The following is a 23,504-nucleotide window of genomic DNA, read 5'->3' as shown; positions in this document are numbered from 1 at the left end:
GGACCGATAGCAGGCGCGGCGACCAATCAGAAGCCTCGCGCGTGCACCGTCGTCGTTCGCAGTTCGCACGCGCCCAAAGGCCCAACACGCATCGCATCGCATCGAACGCGAGCGTGTAGTCGTCGCGAGCGCGATCGCGAGCGCATTCTCTGCGCTGCGGGTAATACATATGTACGCATTCACGTTGCCGCCGTCGTCAGCGTCGGCGTTGCTTCGGTACGCCGCTTTGGAGCGTAGCAACGGCCCGGTCGCGCGGGGGCCGCTGTCACCGTTGTGACTGTTTCCTGTTTCTGCGAAATTTGCGTGCGTGCGAGGAAGGCAGCAACAGCTCGCCGCCGCGTCGCGGCCAGTGACAACGTTTATTTTCGATAGTCAGGAGAGAGGGAGAAAGAGAGAGAGAGAGAGAGAAAGAGAGCTCTATCCTCGAGACTCTCTCGTCGCAGCGGATAATCTGTGCGATCGTGACGAGGACAGCCAACAGCCACAGGCAGCGTAAACAGGTAAAAGACGCGAGAGCGAGTGAAAGGGTAGGAAAGTTACTAAACTGTTGGAGGCCTGCTACGCGGCTCTTTTTTCCCCGAGTTACGCGATTATGTACCTGACCGCGCCATAATTGCACGGCCGTTTTAACGGAGAAGAGAGAAAGAGTGAGTGAGTGAGAGAGAGAGAGAGAGAGAGAGAAAGAGAGAATGCGTGCAAGTGAAGAGGATGGAAAAAGAGAGAATGACAAAGAGGGAGCGATAGCAAGTGCCATAGTGGAAGAGAGAGAGAGAGAGAGAGAGAGAGAGAGAGAGAGAGAGAGAGAGAGAAGAGGGAGAGGGGGTCGATAGTGAAACGAAGCGAGAACGAACGCGGTAGTGTGGAGAGGCAGAGAAGTCTCTCCGTCAAAATGTCGTTGAAAACGCCAACGCGGATACAGTGATCGTTGGCGCTCGCCTAACTCGGGGCACGTCGTCTCCCTTCGAGCCCTCGAGCCTTCGCGCTCTCCTCTTCTCACCCTTTCTATCTCCCTCTCTCTTCCGATCTCGCTCTCGGCGACCAGATTATACCAGTTGTAGCGGGGAAAGAGAGAAGATCGCGGGTGCATCGATTTACTCGCGCGCACGGTCATCGGGTTTGTTTCCCCGACGTTTGTTTCTCTCTCTCGTCCGCGTCCGTCCGCACGTTTCTTCGAGGTATTGGCGAAAAAAAAAAGGTGTTCATCTTGAGTCGTTCCGCTCGTTCTCTCCACGGGGACGATCAAGAGAGGCATCGGGGAATCGCTGTCTCGACGCGGATCTACTCCAGATATCTGGCCAAGTACAAGCGATCATTATTACGACTCATTATTATTGCGCCGTGATTTCCTTCGCATTCGCAGTGAAATCGATTTCGTCGCGTTCGATTCCTTCTTGGGCTGCAACCTTTTGTTCGTCGTCATTTAACGCCGCGACTCTCGGTTCCTCTCCCTCTTTCTCTCTCTTCATGCTACATCACTCCCCCTCTTCCGACTCTTTGCGACGCCGCGCAAACCTCTTTTCGTGACCGTTAATGTCGCCTCGCATCGATATATACGTACATACATATATACACACGATATAAAATAATAGTCTGAATAACCAGAATTGAGCAAAATATTAATCAGACATTAGTAATTCGTTGATAATTCTTTCATCTTCGCTAAGCGGATGAACCGTGTTGCTAACAGACATCATCACCCTTGTGGTGAACTAATTTTTTTTTAGCCAACAATCTGTCCTGATCTCTCTCGCGCATCGAAGCAACGGCGACAAAAAATTGACAAAAGATGAAAGTTTGGCCAAGTGCGGTGTGTCGGACGGAGCAACGCTGATGCGATCCAGAACTTGAGAAACGTCGATTCGAGCTGGACTACTAGTGTTAGTGAACGCCGAATGAATCAGCCTCGTTTTGTCGCGACGATGCTTTGTAAATTGCCGGTTTTTTCCGAATTTTCATAGAGGAGGAGAAAGAGACAGAGAGAGAATGTTCCATCGAATTTTTTCCGCTCGAGAATATTCTAGTCAGAATTCGAAGCGTTGCGAGGTTTTATCCTTTCCTTTCCTTTTCGTTTCGTGTATGACCCAATAAGACCGAAAGGTTTCAAGACAAGATCGAGCAGTGCGTGCAGGTGATTCGTTTTTTCCTCGAGATACAGCGATAACTCCTCTCCTCGGAAAGTACGATCGTTATGAATAATTCGCAACGGAGGCGAAAATGGTCGCGAGAGGCATTATTGAAATGAACCCTCATAACAGCGCGATCGCCCTATTCGCGGATAAGAATCGTCACTTTCTCAACAATGTATACGAATTTTCGGATATCGGTGTTTTTTTTCGCCTCATCTGTCCATTGTTGTCTCGTCGTCAGGCCAAGTCTCTGGGTCCCCGATTCCTTATTCAAGTTGTGCTCGCACATTCGTGTCGCGATCTTTCGCTCCTCGTTCTGAAGCGAGTTTAATGACTTGGCCAGATCTTGGTTAATTGCTATTTAAACTGGTTCTCTGCAGGAAGGAAGCAGCTTACGGAATTTTTTCACTTGTGTGTACGCGGGGAGAATAAAATCATTTAATAAATATTATACTTCAAATGAAGATTAATCTTTCGATGTAATTTTTATTTTTCGCAAATGGATAACAGTAACAGATTTGCAAGTTTTTCAAGTTCTTTATCAAACTGAACTATACATTATATGTTTTTGTCGCATCCTCGTTATAGTGTATTTTATAAGAAATTAGTTTGCGTGTGTGTTTTAATGAATAGGCACATACGAATAATTTGAATAATTGTAAATATTTAACTTTCCAAGAGGATAACTATACATATAATTTTACATTGTATTAATCTTGTTTATTATGTATATATATATATTACCGCATCTTGCTCTCTATATTTACCAAAAATTTCTCTAAAATATATGTTAAAAAAATTAATATGTAAAAATTAGATTATATATCATATGAATGTATAAGAATCAAGTGTTTATTACAATATGCAACTTTGAAAGAGGAGAATGAATTGTTATGTGTAATTCAAATCTGATACAATTGTTTTAGTCGGACTATTTATTTCAGATTTTTGTGGATAAAGTTGCGCATTGAAAAGCAAGAAAATGGTGTCGACTCGTCAATCAAGCAACATGGGAAACAGCAGTAGTAGTGGATCAGTTAGTGAAGTCGGAGAAGTGAGTTCTTTGAAAAAGCACCATTCGGTAACAACTGGCTCATCTAACAGCGGATCCACTATTGAATCACGCAATCTGAATCTTTTGGATTTACCTGTTGAAGTCCTTGAGAAGATTTTTAGCTACTTAGGCTTCAATATGGTAGCTCATATGCGTCTAGTAAGTACTATATTTAAGTACTAATATAAACATATAACTTTATTTCCCATAATCAATTTTACTATAGCAAACATTTTTTGTTTGCATCAGGTTTGCCATCAATTGGACCGCATTTGTGGATCAATCCTCAACTCTACGTTTCAAAAGCTGCAAGCTCAGATGTTGAGTCGTTTCCAGGCTATCAAGGCGCAAATGCCCAGACGCGAATCCGCACGTCGAAATCATCCTTTAGCTTGCGAATCTGATATCATAGAAACTCTGCATATGCGGCTTACCTTGCTGCAAATGAGTTTCGGCAAACATATTGAACGGAAGCATTGTTGCTTTTTTCCTGGTGAAGTAAGTATAAGGGTCGCTTGGAAAGTAAGGATTATTCGTATCGCCAGATTCGAATACAGCAAGATCGATTCTGTATATACATTTTTTTGTATCCTCCATATGTTTCCCTATGTTTTCCCATTTTACTCTTCTCTTGCACTGCATGTATAATCAATTTAGAATGAAAAAGTAAGCAAAAATATTGTGTGCATGTCTCTATAACTTTACTAAATTATTTTAGATCGATTCTATTGATTGTTCTATGTAGCATTTAGGTATCTAAATAATTATTATGACAGTTCAATGCTTGATGCGCAGAAATCAATTTTACATATCCATTCAGTCAAAGTTATGAATATGCATATCTTCTATCTTTCACTCAGTTTTTTATTCTAGTTTTCCAAGTGTTTCAAAAATGATGGTGAATTGAAAACTTTGAAAAAAACTAAATATATTGCTAATGATGTTTTTAAATAAAAAGCTACAAAAGCTGATATCCTGATATAATAATCAAATAATGACGTAATGTGTTAGTGGACATAATGTAGACAATTAAAATAAAATATATACTAAAATTTGGGAGCAATAACTTTGGAATAATAAAAAAAAATTTTTTTATGACGTCCATATTTTTCTCTTGTTTACAAATATGTTTAATCTGTTAACTGTCAAAAAAACCAAAATAAAAAATAACTCTACTGTGTTTTGCAGATTCTGGACGAGGTTTATCGTATTCTTTATTACATAAAAGTTACTCCGAAATTGCAAAGACCTTATAAGGTTACAGATGAACTGTTTGATTTGAGCACCATGGCTATGGAATATTTCAAGGAACACATTGAACCAACATTACCGGAAATACCTTATTTCGGTGCTGACTTTCTGGATCTTGCAGGGACGTTCTCTTGTAAGTGAAATCGATGATTTTATACTTTTCATTGTATGATGTAACTTTATGGAGACCAATATTGTTGCAGCTACTAGTAGTGTGAGTAAACCATTTATGTGCCTGGATTCCACACCTTTAACCGTTGGAAACGGAAAAACGGGCAGTACCGGTGAAGAAGAAGGTTCTTCGTCGCATTGCTCGGACGATGCTGCTCTCTTGGAATCCAGTGTGTCGCCACCACAATCGAATATGGTTCTGCGGAAACGAATTCGCAAGATAAAACAAGGCATGCGAAGATACAATAGCCAGCTGACACTGATGCGCAGGGATTTAAAGAGTTGCAAATCGAAAATTGCAGAACAGCAGAAACAGATTGTGGAATATGCTACTCGACTGGACGATAATGACAAGAAGAATGAGGAGACGTCGCGAAAATTCAGCACGCTTCTACAGGTATTTACCCAGGTACATTCGAGGAGTTCGGGACAAATATCCGTCATAATTTATAAGAACTCACTTTACAATTTGATATTTAATACGAATCGTATATTAATTGTGAAAACGTGTTACAAATCTCATGTGTTGGTCCATTTTTACTCCGAGCTTCTCATTTGGTGCAAAAATATGATATAAAAAAATATCTGTATATTTGTAACTTATGAATATAGTTAATTTTTTTTCTCTAGGAATTGAATAAGTGCAAAACCGAGCTGCAGTATTGGCGCTCCAAATCTCCAGCAATACCAGTGTGTGTAGGTTGCGGCCAGTCAATGCCAGTTCCTACGGAGGATTTACAAGCTTTAGCCAATCAGGGAGTGCTGCCAGATGCATTTGGTGAAGAGCATGACTTCATTCCCATCGCGGATGCCCACAGTCCCACCGAGGTGGTACAGCAATCCGTAGTTACGCAATCTCCTTCGTCGACGCCGACGGAGGAGATGGCACCCCCAAAGGCTCCCGTGCCTTCGATATCCTTTAAACGGAGATCCACCACAGAGGAAACATCGAGCGATCCCGCGAAAAAATCACGTCGCACTGCCAAGTCTCGTCAGGCTAAGCGCTCAAAGATATAAAATCGATAACACTGATCATGGTACAAATATCGTTCAACTAATCTCTAATGGATTTCCGGAGAGATGGGGAACTTTCTACGATAGTTTACGCGCGTTTCTTTATGTCAGCAAGCCGATGATCTTATAGAAGAGTACAAAATTTCCTCACCGAACGTCCTGCATATTGCGCAACGAACCTCGTTTAAAAAAAAATCGCATTAATAATGAGCATCAGATTTTTTTTCATGGACAGAGATGTTGCCGCCGATGCATGGCGTGCATTTTATAAATATTCTAAAGAAGCCTAGCCGATCATTTGCTTTGCTCATAAAGCAACGTCTTAACTATACTTTCCCGAATTCCTGTTAAAATTCTTTGTAATTATTTTGCAATTATTACCCTCGGTGTACCGTAGCAACGATGGTAATAATTGCAAAAGGATAATAGAAAGTTAAAATCGCGTTTTATCTTTGCCATGCATTTAACAGCGGTATCACGTGATAGAATACAATAACTATTATCGTCGCGAAAAGACTCGCCTTCCATTTTGCTCTTTGATCAAAAATGCGCAGTGGCTTTCATCATGTTTTTGGTGCATCTTTGATAAAACCATGAAATTAAAGACAGGAGCATAGTTCAACTCGTATGAAAAGAGTTTATTTCGTGGTTCGATAAATATCACTGTTCGGTGTCACAGATCCGAGAAATATTGTCCGTTAATTTGATAATTATAGATTGTTGTTTGGGTTGAAAACAAATTATGAAGTTTATGTTGTAGCAGTGTTTCATAGAAAACTACATAATTTTGCAATTGTATAATATAGTGCAGATGCACTTGTGAATAATGCTAACAATTAGTAACATCTTTGACTTATTTTTTCTATCATGTGAATTAATGTTTTTGTCTCTAATTGTCATGGCTAGAATGTAAATTAAATATCGCGTCTTTATCTTTTTTTGATCAAATTAGGACAGTATGAGAACAGAAAAAAAGTTTATACATATAAACTTTTATGTATATATAAATTTCATGAAAGCTCGCTTCTATATAAAATGAATTGATGCAAAGTACATAATTTTTTTAGAAAATTGAAAATTTTGTTTTAGCATTTGAATTATTCTTTACAATATATTTTGGTAATAACTTACATGTATAAAAATTAAAACTAAACCTCTAGCAAATTTTATTTCATGATATTGATTAAAAAATATTTAAAAGAACTGATCTATCAAAACCAATTCGCGTAAACACTGCAAATAATATACGAATAATCATCAATTCATTTTTTAAATTAAGCTTGCTCAATTTAGAAAATTGTTTATAATTGCATATATGATTAGATACCATGATAGATGTTTTATTGTCCACGTTTATAATTTGTGTTTATTTAGATTTTTGATTAATTCAAAGCTGGATAAAATCAAAATGTTTTATGATGAAAGTTTTGTCCTAGCCTTATGGCGCGAGATAACCAGAAAATATCTGGCACAAATTTAAATCATAAGAAAAGAGCAAAATGTTGATGAATACCTGGAAAGGTGTTAGTTTATTTTTACGAATTACACCGTCTTATTAAGAGAATTATGCGAGAGAGATGGTGTACGCGCGCATTGCAATATTAATAGAACTAGATAATAATTTATAGAAATGATTCTATTTAGATAAAAAAGAAGATTGGGTATCATGCCATTTTTGTATATTAAGTAAAAAGAAATGAAGTTTTGTTATTAATAAATTCGACGGAGATTTCTCTTTGTGAATGCATATTTTGATTTTGAAGTAACAGGCATTCAGATTCGTAAATTATAAGAATCGAGGATATTTGCAATTGGATTTTTCGGAAGTCTGACGGTTTACTTTGCGCGATTATTGATACAGTAGAAGCAATTAATGTCTTATTTGCACTGATTACCCAATTAATCTCAAAGCAGCGTAGTTAGATATTGTGAGTTATTCATGATTCTACTTATTAAAAGAAAGAAAAAAATGGAAAATACGGATAAATAAGTGAATGATACTTTATTATAAATATATATATATACATTTATATGTATATGTGAACGTATGTATATATATATGTATATATATTTGAATGGTACTTGTGTGCCGAAGAGGGGGAGGGAGGGAGGTGTGCATATGGAACACACTTTAGTTTAATGGAACAATAAGATATAATGATTAATTAATTAATTGAAAAATTAATTAATTAACGATAAAATAATTATTAAAATATATATGAAAAAATATATATAAATATATATATAATTTTTTATCGATGTCAAAAGAAATTAGAGAGAGAAAAAACAGAGATAAAACTTAGAGTGCGAGTATAACAGGAGAGTACACGCACATATGTGTGAGATGAATGTGTGATGTGTATATATATACATATATATATATGTATATATATGTATATATATGTATATGTATATATAATATAAAATAACTAAATTCAAACTCTACGAGAATTTACGATGTGATGCTTTATCGATTTATAACCGCGGGAAAGTGACCTTGATCTGAAAAAAAAAAAAAAAAAGAAAACACGTGAGGCGTTTCTGGCTGCGAACGAGCATGTAAACTTCACTTATTAATGTTACGTTGAATAGCGCATTACGGGGGCGGGCATAGCCAAATCACACGTGTCGGAAATTTCGAAATGCTTGTACGTTCACTCTGTAAAATGTCGCGCGAAATATTTCTCGAATATCCAGAGAGGATGAAATTCTCGGGAAAAAGAAACGAAGCATCTCAACTCTGTTGCATTATTCGGGCCCCTAAAAACGAAGTACATATAAATTCAGAATCGATATCAGCGGCCGAATTGCATCAATGTCAAATCAGCGCTAACTCTGGTCAATTGGTATCAAAGATTTTGTATTCTCTCGTAATTGATCAACAGATTTTTCTTTTCATTATATCCCTGTGTATAATATAAAATATGTTCATTATAGCTTTATCCTACGTAAAGAAGAAAAGTCCAGGATAAAAAGTTCATATAGTATCCAAAATATAAATATATATAATTATATATAAAATATATTTACTATTTCTTGTATAATTTTTATTCGTATATACAAGAAAAATAATTAGAATAATTTTCATTATGTTTTCATTATGTTCGAATCGAAATTTAAAAAAGTTAGAAAAATGTCTATATAATCATAACATATATTTATATATATTTGTATATAAATTTATGTATAATAATTGTGTATAGGCAATTTTTTCTCATTTCTTTAAAAAAATTTTGCTTTTTTTAAATAATGCAAAAATTATATAATATATAACATGCAGACAGAAGAGATTACGTAAGAAAAAGAAAATATATATGGATATATTTTATATATAATTACATATATTTATATTTTATTATATATGAACCTGAGTTAATTACAAGCAAAGTAATTACCGATAATTAATTAATTCACACTAGCGATACAGACTAGCGGGGGGGGGGGAGAAAAAATAGCTTTTTCTCCAATACCAATGTCGTAAATGATATATTTTAATACAAATTGTTGATCCGTGATCGATAAATTCAGAATTGTAGAGGTGAATAAAGAATCGAATCAAGAAAGGCAACGTTATTTAGCGTTAATCCAGGACTTTTAAAAAGAATGCGCTTCTCGATTTGTGAATTGATGAACAAAATGAAAATATGTAAAGATATATAGGAAGGAAAAATTGCGCTAACCAGAGTTAGTCGACTGTCGATGCATGTTAGCCTATAATACATATATAAACATACCTCACGTATACACTCGCTACACGTCAACATCTGCAACGATGTTGTCTCGTTGCAACAACGTCGTCTTAAATAGTTTACGCTCTTCTCGGCTTTCCGACATAATCCGTCCCCGAACGATACAAATGTAGAACTGTGTACTACGCATATATGGATCTAAGTTAGACTTACGATCGAGTATAACAGTGAATATGTGCGATTAGGAGTAGAATAATTTCTTAGACGGTAGAGTGCTGTCCGCGCGGGGGAGGAGAGAGGGAGGGAGAGAAGCTCTATTATATATGGAGAGAGGAGGATATACATGTGTTTTTTTTCTCCCGAAAATATATCTACTCCACCCCGAAAGCCTGCTATCTGCAAGCGTAATAATGCAAGCAACGGTCCTTGCCTCAGGTACACAATAGACAAATACCCAGAAATACCGGAGAGAAAATCGTGTACACTTCACGGAGACAAAACGAAAGGAAATTAGACAAAGGAAAGATAGAAACACAATTGCCAGCGTTACGGCAGGAGTAAGCGCTGTAACGCCGAAGAATTACGGATATATTATCTTAAATGGTCTTACGTGTATTAAAGCGATTGTAAATATATATATTAGATACACCTTATAATAAACATAATTTAAAAACAAAAGAAACCGTTTTCTAATATCTCTTTAATGTATCGCTATATATATATCGATTTTAATTGTCATCTATCATTGTCAAAAGATAAAGATGTTTCTTGCGCTTAATTTATATAGTGAACGTTTTCTTATTTTTCTTTTATATCAATTTTTAATTTGTACCGATACATTGTACATCTGTGAGATGAGAGCATTTCTCTGTGTTTAACTTTCTTTTAATAAGCTGTAATTTTTATAAAATAACATTATTTTACAGTCGTATTAAAGATTATCAATTATTTTTGTCTTATATATTTTATTGCTCTCATATTTGATTCTATTTAACTGTATTGTTAAATAATAATACTAATTATCAAATAAAATCATATATAATATTGATTTTATACTTTCAACATTAGGCTCTCTAATGTTTTATCAGTTGTTTTTTGAATAACTTTAAATAAGACAAATCAAATGATATTGAATAACTATTATTGACACTATCCGACATATTTTAAAAACCAGTTAAAAAGAGAAAATAAAGTAATGATAATTTTCTTCAAACATATGAGAGAGATGTGATTATATTTATTTGTAATTATTTTATTTTGCTATTTTATATATCAAAAAATATTTATAAAATTGAGAGATAAATATTTAAATTGTGTACAAATTAATGAAGATGGATGCTTTTTTCTCAATTTTAGGAAATATGAAATTTATATTATTATTAGTTTAGATTCAAAGACATTTTCGTATATTTAAAATGAGAAGTCCTTATTTGATTTTAAGAGAAAAAGAAAAAGCAGGATACACAATGGAGATAAGAAATAAAACTAATAGTATCAACCTTCTTTTCCTCTTTCTCTGTTATTTAATATATATTTTAACAAAAATATATTAATAGTTTCTCAGATTTATATTTTTAATTTATAACATTTTTTTTAAATTCACGTGTATAAAATCATATATTTCTCTCGTAAAAATTTATAAGCTAAATTAAATTTACGCGGCAAAACATACGTCATTCGTGACGCAATATATGATGCGTTCGAAATTCTTACCTGTAGGATAGAACAATTTTTAATTAACCAATCAGGATGAAGGAATCTTCACTCCTTTTTTTCAAGAGATTTTTGAACGCATCTATATTCTTTTTATTTATTCATCATTACCGGTAAGACACAGCTTTTATTATCGCCGCAATTAATTCGAAAGTTTATTTAGTTTCTCTGCACGATTATTTATTACACGATTTGACACGTCTGTACTCATTCGCATGCGAGATTCAGCGAAAAGTACGAAGCAATTTCATTTTTGGTGCTAAAAGTCATCGCGAAGTGCACAAAGTACAAATAAAAATTAATTTATATTAATTAATATCATATAATTAATTTATAAGAAATGAAAGAGAATATTTAGCATACATTTATTTTATATAATACATTCTACGGTGGAAATAAATATGACATTCAGTATTGTACATATTATATTCTATATATTATTTACGCGTGGCCACATTATTATCATTTGCACGGCGACACTCGAACAGGTAGGCAGCGACGCGACGCGCTCCGTGTTTTACGCATTCATTTTCGAGAAGCGATTGTTAAAAGTATTAGAGAATCAGTCTCATCTCTGACGAGTGATTAGTGAGTATCATTTTGCATAATTATTTAACTTGTAGAATTAAATACTCGTAAGTGTATCGAGATGATAAGTTTTTGCTCGAGATATTTCGTGCGTGAAGTAGATATCGATGCGAAAATATCGAGAGAAAATATAATTCCAAATCATTAAAAACGTAATATATCGAACGTTTATTAATAATAATACTCGTAGAATTACGCATTCAAAATGGAGTGTGCATACGATATATTATATTTTCGAATTGCTTGTTACGTCTTTAATTTATTGATACGACAGGTTAGTTATATCAACATGAAGTTTGCGTCGACATACGTCATATATCGATATAACGCCATATCGAAATATCGCGAGCGCCAGACGATGAGTCCACGAGAATCACAACGGCATTTGGGTGAGAGGTGAGAGGTAATAATTGATATTATATTTTAATAATCTTTGCGTAGCATAAAAATACGGCATCGAGCGAGCCGTATGGCATATCATTATTGTTTATGCGCGCTCGCATTGTCGTCATTCGCGCGGCGACACTCGAACAGACAGGTAACGACACGACGCGCTCCGTCGTATATATATAGATATATATATATAGGTTATCATTGTTGTGCGGCGACAGTCGAGCAATAAGTATGTACATGGTACACAATTAACAGCGCGGTGCTGCATTAGTTTTGACGTGATCATGAAAAATATCACAATCATAGTATACAAGTGATTAGTGCATGAATCTCCATGCAGTTATTTAATTAGATATTAGATTAAGTGGTCAAATATATCGCAGCGATGGCTGGTTGTCGAAGAAAATATTTCACGTATTTTAGTCACTTGAGTAAAAGTATATCGACGCGATACGAATTTATATAAATCGTCGTCTCGTGATATATATATATTTATAATCATCATTTGTCGTGTATTGAAATCATATTTTAATAATTTTCGACCGCGTAGCGTATAAATACAGTGATTGTGCGATCATCGATGATTTATTGTTGTTAATCTCTGCTGGCGTGCATGCGAGGTTAGGGCCACTTGGACCAACTTTTGATTAACCTTTTTAATCGACGATTAAACTATATCTTTGTCTCTTTGCTTCTTTTACGTTCTTAAAAAGAGACAAAGATATATAGTTTAATCGTCGATTAAAGTTAATCAGAGTTGATCGAAATGGCCCTTCTAGTATCCAGAGACATCACAAGAGACCGCGAGTATCGAGTTTCGCGCGCTTTCCCCGCATTATTTTACCACCATAACCAAGTGCGCGTCGCCAAGTCGAAAATGCCGTGCTAAAAATGTTGTGTGCTTATTAATTGTATTTGAGGGTAATTAGTACGGGCGCGCATAATTGTTATTAATTTTAATTGTTGTAATGAATTGTTTTCGCAGGTGATCGAGTGCCACGAAGAAATAGCAGTGAAATAGAGAGGAGAGAGGAGAATTATATTAAAATAGAAATATTGAATTGATTTGGATTTCGACGCAAGCAGCTATAATCGTAAGACATTCAAATGCCGTGCAAAATGTAACGCGCTTAAGTGCGGGAGTGTCGTCTAAAAATGTCGGGCGTTTTAGTGCGGGAGTGTTTAAAGTATCGCGCATGTGAAGGACTTTGATAATGGACAATCCTGATCAACCTGAGAGGAGGAGCAGGCCTAGAAGGCATCGGGCACCGGCGGAGCAACCTTGAGGTAAATATTTATTATTTGTATATTTGTTATAAACCGTGTATACTTAAATTTTATTCCTATATTTAAATGGTTTAAACACAAGAGAATTAAAAAAAAATACTTTTGACATATTAAAGCTTCTATATAAAGGTTTATAATAAAAACAAGTCTTTAAAAAATTTTTTAAATTATTTAATTATATATTTGTTGAAGTAATTTTTAGAAATTATTTAATTATTTTGAACGCTGTTATAATTAATTCTATTTGTGTATTACAGATCAACGCAGCTTCGATGCAGTGACTCAACTTCGCTGTTATTGCATCGATTGGTGAGTGAATTTATTTTATCACGAGGTAACGGTTTTGTAAAAATTAGATTATAGAAATTAGATTGTAGATTGTAGACTGTAGACTGTAGATAGTTCCGTTACCTCAAATGAATGAATGGATTTACAACAGATTAGGATAAAAATTTCTGTTTAAAAAAGTAATACATTTTAGAATATATACATCATATATTGATCTAATTCATTTTATAAAGAACACATTAATGATTATTAACCGTATGTGTAATTATAAATTATATAAATAATTATATAAATATAATAATTTATTATTATAATGTACCAGTTTTATTATTTTTTGTAGTCCATTCATTCATATTAATTGATAATTTGTCTTAAAGCAAAGTTATTTTAAAATTGAAATATAAATTATAAAAGATATATTTCATCATGGATATTTTATTGTGATTAAAATATTTAATAATATATTTAACATTCTATAAGATCGCGTTTCAATAATACATATTATATATAAATGGATTATCAAGGAGTTCCTTTTTTTTAAATAATAATAACGATAAATAACACTGGAAGATAAATAACATTTAGATTTAGTTGTTTGAAAATTTATAACTATATAAAGATTTAATATATATAGTAACTATGCCTGATTCGCAATGAACTTCATATTATTATGCATATTTTTGTCTAATTAAAAAATAAGAAAGAAAATTAAAGTCTGAAAATGTATCGGAAATGTTTAATGTTTTAAAACGCATTTTTATCGCATCTCTGATTGAATATTATCAATTATCTCTCTCTGCTCTCTCTTTGTCACTCATATTATTTTAACAAATGATGATGAGAAACATCATTATAAAGTTGTTTATATCAATTCATCTCTATTCGATCGGATATTGTTTTCTTACCCGTTGTATATATATTTTTATCTCTTTATTAATTTGCGTGTATATATAATTCTTACATTATGTATGTAATTGAATTTTTTATACACACACATATATATATATATATATATATATATATATGTATGTATATATCGATATACAAAAAGAATATGAAAGATTTCTTTTCACAAAGTGTATATATAGAATATAAGGAGAAGATATTTTATGCAAAATATTTTTTTATTCGGTATATAATGTAGGATATGACATAAACATTAACATTGCGCATAATTATAATAATAAGCGAACAAATTTTGTTGGTATTGTTTTTGTGTATATAAATTTTTTCCCATCGAATATTTAATATATATTTTATTTCTCTATTTTAATATATAGAGAAAGTATATAACGTAGACAAAAAACAACTCTATTAATCACAAATATTTTTACAATCGAATTTCTCTATTCTGGAATGATTGATTTTTCCACTATTCTCTCTCTGCAATATGATCTCTTGATTAGATGGAATGGGTTCTCATTCTATTTTAACGGCGCATGCGCAAGACGGAACATCATTGCGTTCTTTCCGTTCTTTCACTCATTTTCGATCACGTGGTTACGTAGTATGTGCGGCGTACGAGGCCGCACAGCTGATTTAGAAGCGGAGAGTCAAGAATAACGAGAGAGACAGAATAGAGGGAATTTTATTGTATCTCTGTGAGAAAAGATGGCGAAGACGAAGCAAAAGTATATAATTTCGTGACAAATACGTTGAAATTGTTTACGGTGTTGTGTTTGGCCGGAAAATTCGGCGTGGCTCTCGACATTTACCTTGACACTTTCTTCCTAATATAATACACGAATAAATCTAATCCGATGTTGGAATATTTTGACTTGAGATCGCTTTATCAGAGCCGCAATTGTTTCTTAAACTGTGCGCGATTTGATTTCTCGTTCTTTTGGTGTAAAATAATCTACTGATATATGCACAATGGCGGATTCATTGCATAAAGATGGATACGAAAATTGTAAGTATGAAAAAAAAAATAATAACAATAGATATATGTCATTTTTTCTGTCATTTTTTCCGAGAATCTATTATAATCAAACTTTCTACATTTGGGAGCAATGATTGGGAAAAATTGGAGCGAACGATTGTTGAACATGTCGAGATACTCTTGTTGATCGTATCATTCATATTTAAGAAACGTTCGCTTCTCGCAAAGTGTTGTGTCTTTTGCGAATACAATTATTATTTCCATGTGGAGGGGATGCAAAGTCTGTTATGCGCGTCTGAAAATCCGCGCAGCCGACCATGTGACTGTTTTGGCAGAATGTTGATTGTTAATTATCGATGATTTATTTGCTAAGATTTGCATTATACATATATAGAAATCTGTTTTTCTTAATTGCTAGGATGTTATTTTCTGTGCATTTAATGAAATGGGTAAATACTCGGATATTTTAAGATGAGAAATAGAAAAAAAGAAAATTTTCAGAATAGTAAAAAGAATGTAAAGGAAAAAAAACAGGTCTAAGATGAGACAAATATACAGAAAATTTGAAGAAAAAGAAAGAAGAGAGAGATTTAAAGAATGTAAAATGCAGCAAATGGAAAACAAAAAGTTAGTTTCTAATTGCGCATATTCTTATTGAGGAGATTTGATTTTGTGAACCACAGCATCGTTATCTGCGAATAGCAGTCGCTATCGCAAAGTGCTGATAAGCCACTGCTGATATCGTCTTAGCTTAGGCAGATGAATCTCTAAAGCTCATTGTCAGTAATGTAAATCACTTTTTGTCATGTTTTTCCATCCAGTTGATTCTACTGGTCCACTTGGATTTATTCCATTCATTTTTTTTTTTAAATAAGATAATTGTGTAAATGCTGCTTCTAACATCTTCAAATTCTGTAATTTTGTCAATCTTTTATTTTTCAAGAAGCACTTGTACAAAAGATTTGATTAAAACCATATTGAAATATAAAGTTCAATCATTTAAAGTTAAAAGTATATATTGCACTTCTTTTTGAAAACAGCTGGCTTGACTATGCGCGCTAGTAGTGGTAATGTAGGATCAGATAGTGACATGAAGCTGGAACCATCTAGTCCTACGGAGAAATATACTTTTTCTCGTTGTAGTAGCACAGGATCAGTGAACACGCCATCTTCATCAGCTCATAATACAGGTAAGAAATTTTCTATACTGGTGTTTTTTTCCATATTGATTAAGAATGCTTAATAATAGATTAGACAATAGAAAATTGATAAGAAAATACAATTTTCAGAGGATGAGGACAGCGATAACAAAAATTCTACTATAAGCTACAAAGAGCGCAGAAGGGAAGCCCATACTCAAGCTGAGCAGAAGAGAAGAGACGCTATCAAGAAGGGTTATGATTCCCTTCAAGACTTGGTTCCCTCTTGTCAACATACAGATTCATCAGGTTATAAGATCTCCAAGGCTACGGTGCTTCAAAAATCCATCGATTACATACAGTTTTTACTGCAACAAAAGAAGAAGCAAGAGGAAGAACGTAACGGGCTGAGGAAAGAAGTTGTTGCGTTACGCATTATGCAAGCTAATTATGAACAGATCGTCAAAGCGCATCAGACACAACCAGGACACGCAGAAATGCGTGTTTCAGACGAAATGAAGTTTCAAGTGGTAATATTATATACATATACTTTTATTTTACTAAATTGCAATTATTAATCGCCTATCCTACATAATATGTATTGTTTGTTGCAGTTTCAGGCAATAATGGATCGCCTTTTCCAAACGTTTAATAACGTTTCTGTAGCTAACTTTGCGGAATTATCCGGATGTGTGTTCAGTTGGTTGGAGGAGCATTGTAAACCTCAGGTAAACAACTATATTTCTTATAACTATCCTACATTTGACATATTTCTCTAAGATGTAAAAAATTGATTAGTGAATTATTATTTCCTTAGACTCTACGTGAAGTAGTACTTTCTGTACTGCAGCAACTCAACAGTCAGATTAACTAGTCAAATATATCTTCAAGAAAGATATATATTGCATACAATCTCTCTGAAGAATTCATTAGCTCCGTATAGCTATTGAAATATACATTAATATCTAAAAATTATTTCAAGATTATGAAACAAATTTACATGTGTCTTATTTTTTCTATTTGATTAATGATAGTGGAGGCTTAATAATCTAACATAAGCGAGATTGAAATATTCGAATTATTATACTAAAAATGGAATGAGAAACATTGGTGATTTTCTCGCTGCAACCTCGTTATTAATGCAAATTTTTTTTTACTATTTAGTTAATATATCTAGATAATACATATATAAATTTAGGTGTAAATGTATGTTCCATACATTGTTAACAAAGTTTTCAAAACTGTGCGATCTCTAAATGCACTTTGCATTTTTCAGCGAGCAGATTTGTTGCGTAATAGAACCAATTATTAATTTTTCTAACATTTTTCGACATTTATACATTCGAATACGTGCGCGCGTACAGACACAGAATTTTTTAATTTTATATTAAAAATATTGTTGGTTGGTTTTTTTTATTTTTTTTTTTTTTTATACATACAAGGTGATTCATAATTTATAAGTAACAGAGATAATTAATTTTGAAACACATTGTATTTATATAAATTACTTTGTTTAATCTTTTTTTTGCTTTTTATATCTTTATTTTTTTTTAAGTTTTGTGTAAAATAAACGCACTAACAGATATCTCTTAAAGCTTGTACAAATCAAAGTTTTATAATTTATAATATGATGAGATCTTTATACCAATTACATATAAAGTTACCATAGAAGAGATGCGCACACGTTACATATGTTACATATATATAATATGCGTAAGAAAAATACAATTAAAATTTATTTTATATATAATTAGTAGATGTAAATATACAGATATGATACAAGATTGTTATCAATGATCATATACTATTGAACATTTTTATTAGATCTTTTATTGCATACACTTTGCGATAAATAAATGGCATATGGTGTATATATGTGTGTACGTATGTATGTATATCTGATTATGTATATAACAGATTTATAATATATATTTACAATGAACGAATGTATGCGCAGCCGAATTTCAAGTTACATTTAACATTATTCCCTAACTCCTATATATGTATATATTTTAAGTAATATTTCTCTTAAAAGTATATTGGAGATTTATTGGAAATATTTTATACACATATAAATATTATCTTCTCACAATATTATCTCATTTTCATTTATCATGGTTTGAAATTCTGCATTTTGCATTACTTTTGTAATGCAATTATTGCTGCAAAGAAAGTGTCCTTAAATCTTTCGTAATCTTTCGTTTAAATCTTTTCTGATTCCGTGGGCATACTTTCTCCCTGTGTGATATCGTTCAACGGAATCGTATTTAATCTAGCTATGTTGGGATTATCGATTTCTTGCTGGGGATTTTGTTGACGTCGCCTTTTAGATCTGCCTCCTGGCCGACAGCACAAATCGCGAAAGATGCAAGCGTAGCAGGCGAGCAGCGCGGACATCATCGTCAAACCGCTGATCGCGAGAATGACGACCAGAAAGATAGAAATTGTGTCGTCCATTTTGTATCTCAAACGCGGATTTAACGCTGCTAAATGCTGTAACAGAAATTCATGTGACAAATTTTAATTTTTTTTTGATTCTAGTAAATTTGATCGATTTGTATTTGTATTTGTTATACATGAACGCAATGAAAAGGATTCACTGAATTTCGTCGGTTTAGGATTTATAATTAAAAATGCATAAGAAAAATTGGATCTGGCCAATTAGATTAATCCAAATATAATAAATTATTCGGAAATTCGTTAGTGTGTAGAAAAATATTCGGTTTTGCATGAGTCGCTAAAATAAGCGATTACCAGCTCTTTCATTTATTTTGCCCTCAAATAATCTTATATTTTTATTCGTTACGGATCAGCTTAGTCGGTGATGATAACATCTCGAACGAATAGCGCCGTAATTAATTTTTTATAAGATTCTATTTTTTAAATTATATCTCGCGTAATTCTTGTTAGAATTCAGAAATTTTAACTGGCTTTCGCCGAACGTGAATTAATCGAAAAAGTCGCATGAAATGCGACGCCACGCGTTTTCCGTAATATCAAATATAGTACGTAGAAATGACTGCGTAAAATTAATCGTTGAACTTAATTAATTTCGCTTGTATTTCGTTTGATTGTATTTTCCAACATTCTCTTTTCATTATTTGCCCATTTTATTCTCTATGGATAACTAATTCAGATTCAATACGTACATCGTTCGACGTGCTTGTATTCTTTTTTTTTTACATAGGATATTTCGCGACGTGGCGAGATATTCTCACTCGATTGAATGATTATTCACATATTAACTCTCTTCTATGATTTTCCGGAAGGTATTCTCTCTTCGTCACGTCTCTTCCTATATAGTAAAGTAAAATCGATAAAGAGCCAGATCTCTCCGCGCGTGAGGAAAGAGACGCATAATAGAGAATGTCCTAAAAAAAGGACTCTATCTATAAAAGTTCTTGTTATATAAGCGAAAAAAAAAAAATGCGGAAGTCTTGGACGAGAGACTAGGATAAATGCCGCGCGATATGTTAGGGAGATCATATTTTTTTATTTGAATAATACTAGATGCTTGCCGAAAGCGGTATCATTGGTCTCATCTCTCGGAGAATTTTACGACGAGTCGTCGGTGTATGCGCGATGGTATTCTTGGGTTAAAAAACGTCACGCGATGTAAAAAGACGCTGCTATATAAAAATACGAACGTGAACTATGCGCGAAATTTATAAATTGCTAGACCAGACTTTCTGTTCTTAATGAAGCGCAAAAGAATTGAGGCGAAACGAGAGAGAGAATACATATTGATATATATATCGCTTTTTTTTTCGGAAATTATTTTTAATGAAATTATTATACGTTGCGCGAAAAATGTGCCTTTCATTTGAGTTTCTGTGATACTGCAGCATTCGGTTTATTTTTTATTCTTATTATTCGAGAATATCACGTCGATATTGGAAAATATATAAGAATAATTGCACCTCGCACAAAGGACGGATTTCGCACAATGGTTAATCGTTTTGCGCTGTGTACCATTTCTCTCAAATAGCATAACGACCGTTTATCGTAATGACACGTTTCCTATCGCTTTATTTGATTTATCTAATTAATTCGTGTTTATTGATGCGTAACATTATTTGTGATCATTATTTCGTATCATTAATTGTGATCATTTGCGTAAAATTAACGAAGGGTTACAGAACCGGAGGATGGGAAATGACGATATATCTCTGCGTCAATAAACATGCCCTTCTAATTCGATAACAATAACGACGCGCGAGTTTTAACAGGGACGCACAATTGATGAAAAAGAGAATTGTCGTTTAATGATTCTATAATAATGTTATAATTAGAGGCTTTTGGAAAATATTTGGTGTGTGTGTGTGTGTGTGCAATCAAAATTTTCTTGATATATTATATTATTTATGTAGTTTTTGTTACTGTCTATATATATATATATATATACATATGCTTTTTTTTTGTCCGAGAGTGTATATGAGATTCTTTTTTTTTAGATAAAATTCTTGTAATTATAATCTTTCTATACTTAAAGAAAATGATGTTAAACTGAACGCTATAAATATTTTCTTACATTCTCTTATATTTTCGATATGTAAGAGTTTTTTTCGAAAATTGTGCAATGAGAATCGACATCCTTATACGTCATGAGAGGCAGAATTTTTTATGCAGGAGACATTACGTTTGCGAGAACTCCGGTTTATTTCCGGCTCATCGTTTTCTTCCTATGAATCTTCCCTCGTAGAATCTTTTCATCCTTTTAAAAGATAATAAAAACATCGTTAAATGGCTCTTTCTTTTCCTCTTTTTATTGTCTCGCGTGCGTCATGTTCTTATATATGTATAATAATTTATATGTAAAAGTATACTATGATATTTTACTCAAAAACAATACCAAACAATACCAAACAATATAAAATGTGCATTAAACATATCCTACATATATGCGATTTTTGCATACTTTATGAGAAATGTCTATAATAATATATGTTTTGAACAAAATATTATATGAATGCATAATATAATGTAAATAGGACGCATGAAGGAAGAGTAAAAAAGTAATTTACACATACATAGATAAAAAAATTTATATATCAAGAGAAAGAGAGAGAGAGAGAGAGAGAGATAGCTAGCACACAGAGAGATGTCTCTTGAATGTATACATTTCTCTTATTCTTGAAAGTTCTATATGACGTTTGATGATATAAACAATAATATACTATACGTTTCTGTCTTTTCCCGATGTTTTCAGACTCGAGTTGCTTCTTTAAAAATATTTAATTTGTTGTTTCACTCCCTTCTAATATCAATTTCCTCTAATTGGTGTTTGAAATATATCACGTTATAATACACATTTGAGATAAATATTCTATTTTTAATATTATTTTTAAAATACAAATGTCACATATAATAAATGTTAGATGTAAATCAACTAGACATTTTTAGATATTTTTTTATCTTCCATGTTGTTTTCATGGGGCTATAGATTATACAGTCACCCTACATTTAATCCGAGTTATACCTTACGAAGATTGATCGAGTACTAGGAAAAATTGCTACACGGAACGTGATATTCTATAATAGCTTTATATTTATCGGGGAATATACTAATGAATCCCTGCTTTTAATGTGCCTTTATATAAAATAAGGCACGCTTGGAATAAACATAAACAGCTCTTGACATAATTCTTATCCAAGTAACGACTTATATACACGTTTATACATATTAATGTATACATAAGAGAAAGATAGAATTTCCCTGTGATTTTTCTCTCACCTACATTATTATGATATCGGAGGGTTCTTGCGCGTGCGATTCTTCTTTATCCCCTTTTAGCACGGTTTGCGGACACAGAATATCCGATTTTATGCGCATCGTCGAGCTTCGTCTCGCTCTCGTTCACCCCGCGGCAAATTGAATGCTAGCGTCCTCCTTCGTCCTTCGATATTTCAAAGTGTCTCATCGTCATACTGATCTCTCCCCGCGGATACGGATACAGCGATCTACTTTTATAGAAATTGGCTCGATGTTGAATAATCCGCGTCCAGATAAGATTCGTCGGATTCATGATGCCACTATGTGATCAGAATAAAAACCATTGAGCTCCAGTAATCATTTCCGAAATCTCGTCTCGATGGTCACTTTACGTTTTTATCACACAATCACAGTAGCCGGGTAAATCAATCATCTTCTCTTAAAAAACCAGTCTTTTTTCACATCCATCGCAAAATGTACAAACTACAAAATAATGTTTGATATTGAAAACAATTGGAAAATCTTGATGTATTTTATAAATTGGAAATAATTAGGTTTGACAGATCATATTCCATTATTGGAGTCCTGTCATTGACAGATCATTCCGTTATTGGAGTCCTCCTGTCATTGACAAATCACCGTGAGTCGAGCGACGTGAGGAAGGAAAACCAATTTTTTTTTTTTAATGATATACGTAGAGGAAAATTCCTCCCTCCCATTACGCCGCTGTTTACAGCGCAAGAGTCGCGTGCAAACTGTCACAGCGAACGGTCCATCGTGATGCGCATCCTCCAGAAAGCTCCTGCTGCTCTTCTCCCACTCGCATTCCTCTTGTCGTTCCATACCCCGCATAATATAGAAATCTAAAAAATTTTTATTTTCGACGTAAGAAATATTTAATTGCACTTTTCCATCTTTACAATATCTTGAGTATAAATCGATTATAATCGCGCAATTGTTGTTCTTTCCTGTCCTCTTTCCGCATATTTGGGGATTTAATCAGCTCTCATATCTATATATCATATATCATATGTATAATTTTTTCAATAAGATGAAAATTCGAATGCGAATGACTGAACATAAAGAAAATCGTCATCTGTCATCTTTTTCAGATTTTTTGAAGAAGATGATAAACTTAATCTTACGCGAGATTAATTTTTTATTTATCTGAAAATAAATTGTATGGAAAAGTAATT

The 23,504-nt window shown here is 33.5% G+C and overlaps 2 protein-coding genes across 9 annotated transcripts; both read left to right on the top strand.

The window, feature by feature from the left end:
* The first annotated feature begins 105 nt into the window (after positions 1-105).
* Dmpd (F-box protein dampened) lies at positions 106-9,987 on the top strand. 5 transcript variants are annotated; one of them, XM_083051108.1, is made up of 6 exons: positions 106-500; positions 3,071-3,339; positions 3,430-3,678; positions 4,369-4,564; positions 4,635-4,999; positions 5,233-9,987. In XM_083051108.1, exons 2-6 carry the CDS (start codon positions 3,109-3,111, stop codon positions 5,617-5,619), a joined length of 1,428 nt encoding a protein of 475 aa, XP_082907234.1. In that variant the 5' UTR covers positions 106-500; positions 3,071-3,108; the 3' UTR covers positions 5,620-9,987. The 5 variants fall into 5 exon arrangements, with proteins under 5 accessions (XP_082907234.1, XP_082907235.1, XP_082907238.1 ...); XM_083051109.1 differs by lacking the exon at positions 106-500 and adding an exon at positions 824-1,299; XM_083051112.1 differs by lacking the exon at positions 106-500 and adding an exon at positions 1,313-1,877.
* A 1,505-nt stretch (positions 9,988-11,492) lies between these two features.
* On the top strand, positions 11,493-18,553 carry Bigmax (helix-loop-helix-leucine zipper transcription factor bigmax). 4 transcript variants are annotated; one of them, XM_083051339.1, is made up of 8 exons: positions 11,493-11,606; positions 11,881-12,002; positions 12,985-13,286; positions 13,544-13,595; positions 16,497-16,646; positions 16,746-17,125; positions 17,210-17,323; positions 17,413-18,551. In XM_083051339.1, exons 5-8 carry the CDS (start codon positions 16,508-16,510, stop codon positions 17,467-17,469), a joined length of 690 nt encoding a protein of 229 aa, XP_082907465.1. In that variant the 5' UTR covers positions 11,493-11,606; positions 11,881-12,002; positions 12,985-13,286; positions 13,544-13,595; positions 16,497-16,507; the 3' UTR covers positions 17,470-18,551. The 4 variants fall into 4 exon arrangements, with proteins under 4 accessions (XP_082907465.1, XP_082907464.1, XP_082907462.1 ...); XM_083051338.1 differs by having other exon boundaries at positions 11,881-12,009; XM_083051336.1 differs by lacking the exons at positions 11,493-11,606; positions 11,881-12,002; positions 12,985-13,286; positions 13,544-13,595 and adding an exon at positions 14,926-15,486 and having other exon boundaries at positions 17,413-18,548.
* Positions 18,554-23,504: the final 4,951 nt, after the last annotated feature.

This window comes from Prenolepis imparis, unplaced genomic scaffold (genome assembly GCF_030444845.1).
Source record: "Prenolepis imparis isolate NDT839.2.m4 unplaced genomic scaffold, iyPreImpa1.0 SCAF_12, whole genome shotgun sequence".
Lineage (NCBI taxonomy): Eukaryota > Metazoa > Arthropoda > Insecta > Hymenoptera > Formicidae > Prenolepis > Prenolepis imparis.
Note: the sequence above shows the minus strand (reverse complement) of the source record. Positions and strands in the feature narration are given on the sequence as shown.